This window comes from Dreissena polymorpha, chromosome 13, assembly GCF_020536995.1.
Source record: "Dreissena polymorpha isolate Duluth1 chromosome 13, UMN_Dpol_1.0, whole genome shotgun sequence".
NCBI classification, from domain to species: Eukaryota; Metazoa; Mollusca; class Bivalvia; order Myida; family Dreissenidae; genus Dreissena; species Dreissena polymorpha.
Genome location: NC_068367.1, coordinates 63,374,747 through 63,379,262, shown reverse-complemented (window position 1 = coordinate 63,379,262; position 4,516 = coordinate 63,374,747). Strand labels below are relative to the sequence as shown.

General features: G+C 31.3%; 1 protein-coding gene across 1 annotated transcript; it reads left to right on the top strand.

Annotated features, from left to right (window-relative positions):
• Window positions 1-2,773: 2,773 nt before the first annotated feature.
• Window positions 2,774-4,018, top strand: LOC127855554 (complement C1q-like protein 4). Its single transcript, XM_052391281.1, has one exon. The coding sequence runs from the start codon at window positions 2,834-2,836 to the stop codon at window positions 3,530-3,532; it is 699 nt and encodes a 232-aa protein (XP_052247241.1). The 5' UTR covers window positions 2,774-2,833; the 3' UTR covers window positions 3,533-4,018.
• Window positions 4,019-4,516: the final 498 nt, after the last annotated feature.

Below are 4,516 nucleotides of genomic sequence, written 5' to 3'. Positions count from 1 at the left end.
AAATGGCTTTAGATATTTTCTGACATTTTGTGTCACATTCTAAATGTATTAATATTATTAGATAATCGAAATGCGAATCAGTCGAGCAAATAAAATTGACACTTAATGAATTACATGTCAACTTATACATAACTCAGGCTATTGTCTGGGTCGTAAAAATGAAAGTTTCAAAAATAGTATGTCTGCCTGTCAGTATCATATATATTCCATCCTTTTCTATGAAATTATGAGAGAATCAATGTGTTTGTAAAACAGTGTGTAAACTTACTTACACTGATATTTAACCAAATAATTTACTGTGTACTCCACAGATTAGTAAAAGTTCATTATTAGTAGTATTGATTTCACAAACAATTGGCAGCCTGGCATTTCTCAGTATTGGTAATAATCTGGATTCAATCAAATAAGGTCAAAAGGAAAGGATTGCTTTCTTACTTTCTTAAATTACACAAATATCCATAGCAGCCTGTAGATAAACCCTTTTAACAATAAGCCAAAATTGATAAGAGCGCGAAGTCACGTGACTCGCAGAATTCCAGAACGAGGCTGAACGTGATGCAATTTCTAATAGTGCCACTCACCGCCACGTCTGATTCCAACCAAAGATCTATAAATAAACAATACAATACAATCTATGTTTATTGATAGTTCTTTGTTTCAACCCTTCACGCGATTGAACATTCGGCGACGTAACAATATTGTAACACAAGATTACATCATCGGAATTAGAATTAAATATATACTTCCCATTTTAAGCGTAAAAGATTAAATACAATAAAATATGTTTTCTGGATTGAAGTACTTGATTTTATTCAAGTATGTGCACATAATCTTAAACTCTTCGTTTGAGCATTTTTATCGCGGTGTTTGATCAACGACCTATCAAAAATCTTGTTTATTGATAGATCTGTGGTTTAATTGCCCCTGTGTTCAACACAAACCCATAATCTCGTTATGATCAGATACGGTTACGACAAAAATTTAATAAAACATGGTGTAATAAACCACATGTGTCAGATATCTGGTCATTTAACACAATTTATGATAACTCTATATCTTTTTGTGGTAGTGGTAGTAATTTTTTGGAGTAATTTAACACCAAATACTTAACTTTTGCTTAAATAAGTTATGTAACATATTGCAAAAATTGAAAGTTATCTGTCCAAATACAATTTCAGAAACTAAATTTTGTATTGATATTAGCCAGCCTCATAATATAAATGACGTGTTTTATACCTATACATTTAAAATGTTTAAAAGTTTTAATGCTTAAAACCAGTAATATAAAACTCTGTCATTACGATGTCCAATGAAGAGTATACGGCAGTGTACGGAACAATAATTCCTATAGATTCCTAAAAATAGTTCCTTAATATTGTCATTCACTGTACACAAATTATTCAATGTAAAATAAAATTAACATAACATTAAAAAATTGTCATAAACTTAGGTTTTTACTGTGCTTTATCTTATGGTTGATTCAGCACACCCTTCACGTTCGATAGTTCATAAAAATGTGTTTTTTTAATTACTTATCAATTGATTGACTTAATTTGTAATGAAGTAATGTTATAACAATCGCGAATGTAAAAACTAACACTCACATGCTCTGTAATCATCGATATTGCTGCTACTGATGATGATGATGATAATAATGATGATGATGATGATGATGATGATGATGATGATGATGATGATGATGATGATGATGATGATGATGATGATGATGATGATGATGATGATGATGATGATGATGATGATGATGATGATAATGATGATGTCATTGATGATGATGATGTCATTGATGATGAGCAATCGAAGTGCCTACAACATCAATGCACAGCTGTTTTATAAAACGAGATTGGATTGACATTCAAGTGCAGTTCTACGCTTTACATTCGTTAAATATAGAAACATACACACGACGACACATTTCCTGGTATGGTAAACATTAAATAATCATGTCAAAAAGGGGTTACCTAAACCGTTTTCCCATAGCTTGTGTAGTATATACTAAGTCATTCGGATACAATTTCTATTTATGATATTAACATGCTAAGTTTACACATCTGCTTCTTCGAATAATATAGTGTTGTCAATACATGTATGTAATATGGAGTTTAATAACACAGGCCCAAGTTTGAACTCGAACCATTTGTATTAATATTATTGTAATTATTTTTTTATAATTACTATTCAATAGTTATTTGTAAAATATGTATCATAACTAAAACTCCGTGGCTAAGGGAGAGGAAAGCAGATGCTTATATGGAAAGGTTACATGTACCTACATATTTTCTAGCGTTACCTAGGTTAAATCATAATAAAACAATATACATATTTTGCGTAATGTGTAACATTATTATGAGAGATATTTAGCTTTTCTATACTTAATAACGTTCATACTATACTGTAGTTTATAACATAAGTGACAAAATGACACAACATAACAGAGATAATTAAATTAACTTGTCAACGCTGTTTTGACTTATTCTAGAAAACAAAGCATTATATCTAACATAACAAATAATAGATAAGCAGTTCAATATTTATGATGTTCTTTGATTTCAATAAAATTGAATTTAAACGAATAAAATATCTATATTAACGTAAAGTTGATATAACTGCAGTGTACTGTGTTGATTCATTTTTAAATAACGGAGAGGTTACTGATACGCTTTTACACCGTCACATCCTTTATACTTTATCACATCTTTATCACATCCACCGATAACAAATGTTTTTAAAGTTTATCGCCAGTAACTTTATTTGACATTCGCGCTTTATCAATAGCAATAGATAAAACTTTGGTAAAATCAGTTGTCTCTTAATTATGGCGAAGTATGAACCTGACGAGGTTGAATATTCATGTAGTGGTCAGCGGGACGTTCTTATTGAGAACTTGCCAAAAAGTTTCATGGCTCTAGTCGATAAACTTACTGAGCAGGATAAGAAAATAAAAGAACTTACTAAACGCCAAGAACATGTTATTGTTGACAATACGCTATTGACAGATTTGAAAAAGAGTGAGCTAATAAAAGAAGTCGACTACTTGAAGAGTATGGTGTCAACCTTGGAAAGGAGAGTGACGCTACTGGAGGAAAAACAACAGGCAGGACCAGGTGCTGTTGCATTTTTTGCTACTCTGAGCGACGATATAGGTCACCTCCATGATCGGCAACGACTTGTGTTCGACAACGTTATTACAAACACTGGAGATGCCTATAATGAACACAACGGTAGCTTTGTGGCTCCAGTTGCGGGATTGTACGTATTTTCAACTACATTGATGTCCAACAAAGGAGGATATGGCGATTTTCGACTGATCAGGAATGGGAATGTGATTTGTGTCATATATCCTGACGCTGGTGGAACAAGTGGAAGTTACGATATGGCAACATGTTCTAGTGTCCTACACCTCAAGAAGAACGATGACGTTGCAATTGAAAGCGGTATAAACAAGTTTAAACGAGGAGGCGTTAATGGAAAGCATTATTCCAATTTTTCTGGTTTTTTACTGAAGGCGGATTGACAGACCAAACCCAGTACGCAAAACAACTGGCTTAATTTAGAATATCAGAAACACACGTTTTAAGTCACATTAATAAGAAACATACAAGTGTGTTGCTGTGATGCTTTTTATTAAAATTCATGTACACTCTGTGGTTGCCAAGATGGAAACGTATTTATTAAGTGAATTTTAAAAACAGGTTATCTTTCATTGTCAGAGAAAAAACAGAATCCCTTCAAAGTATGGACTTGTAAATAGTATGAAGCACACTTTTGAAATTTACAAAAATGAGTTGAATCCGATGAAGAATTAAAACTCTAGACTATCGTTATTTCGTTTACTGACATCTAATATATCGACATTTGTAATAGTATCACATAATATAAATAATGTTTTTCACATATTGTTTGTACTCACTGCATTGCCAGTTTTCTTATACAATGCAATTCAGCACTCACTAGTCAATTTTCTAATGTGCAATATTTTTATGATAAATAAATAAATATATATATATATATATATATATATATATTGAACATTAAGTGAGTTTGTATAGTAAAAGCTTATAGTTTTGTTGTTGTAAAATACTTGAAAAAAGTTAGATTTGGTTATGAAGGTATGTTGAATGTACGACATTTATATGTATATATCTATCAAGTAGCTGTACATGAAATACTTTGTTTATGAAATTCTTAATACTATATGTCAAGCTTTGTATGTATGTGTGTAATTTTCTACGTATGTATGGAATTTTCTACGAAGAAAATAAAATGTTGCACTGAAAACAAAAAATAACCTTTATAGAGATTCTTATTTCTTTTTATAGCAATTTGGTTATTTCTTTGGTTAAATGTGTAATAATTGTATTGTGTTGCACTCTCCTTTCTCTGCTGTGAATAAAATACAACTTCACGTGTTTGCAATCTCTTACCTGAAATGGTATATACGATATAACAAACAAACAAACTGCTTCCTGAATACGATATCATTTCAAACGATGTTGGG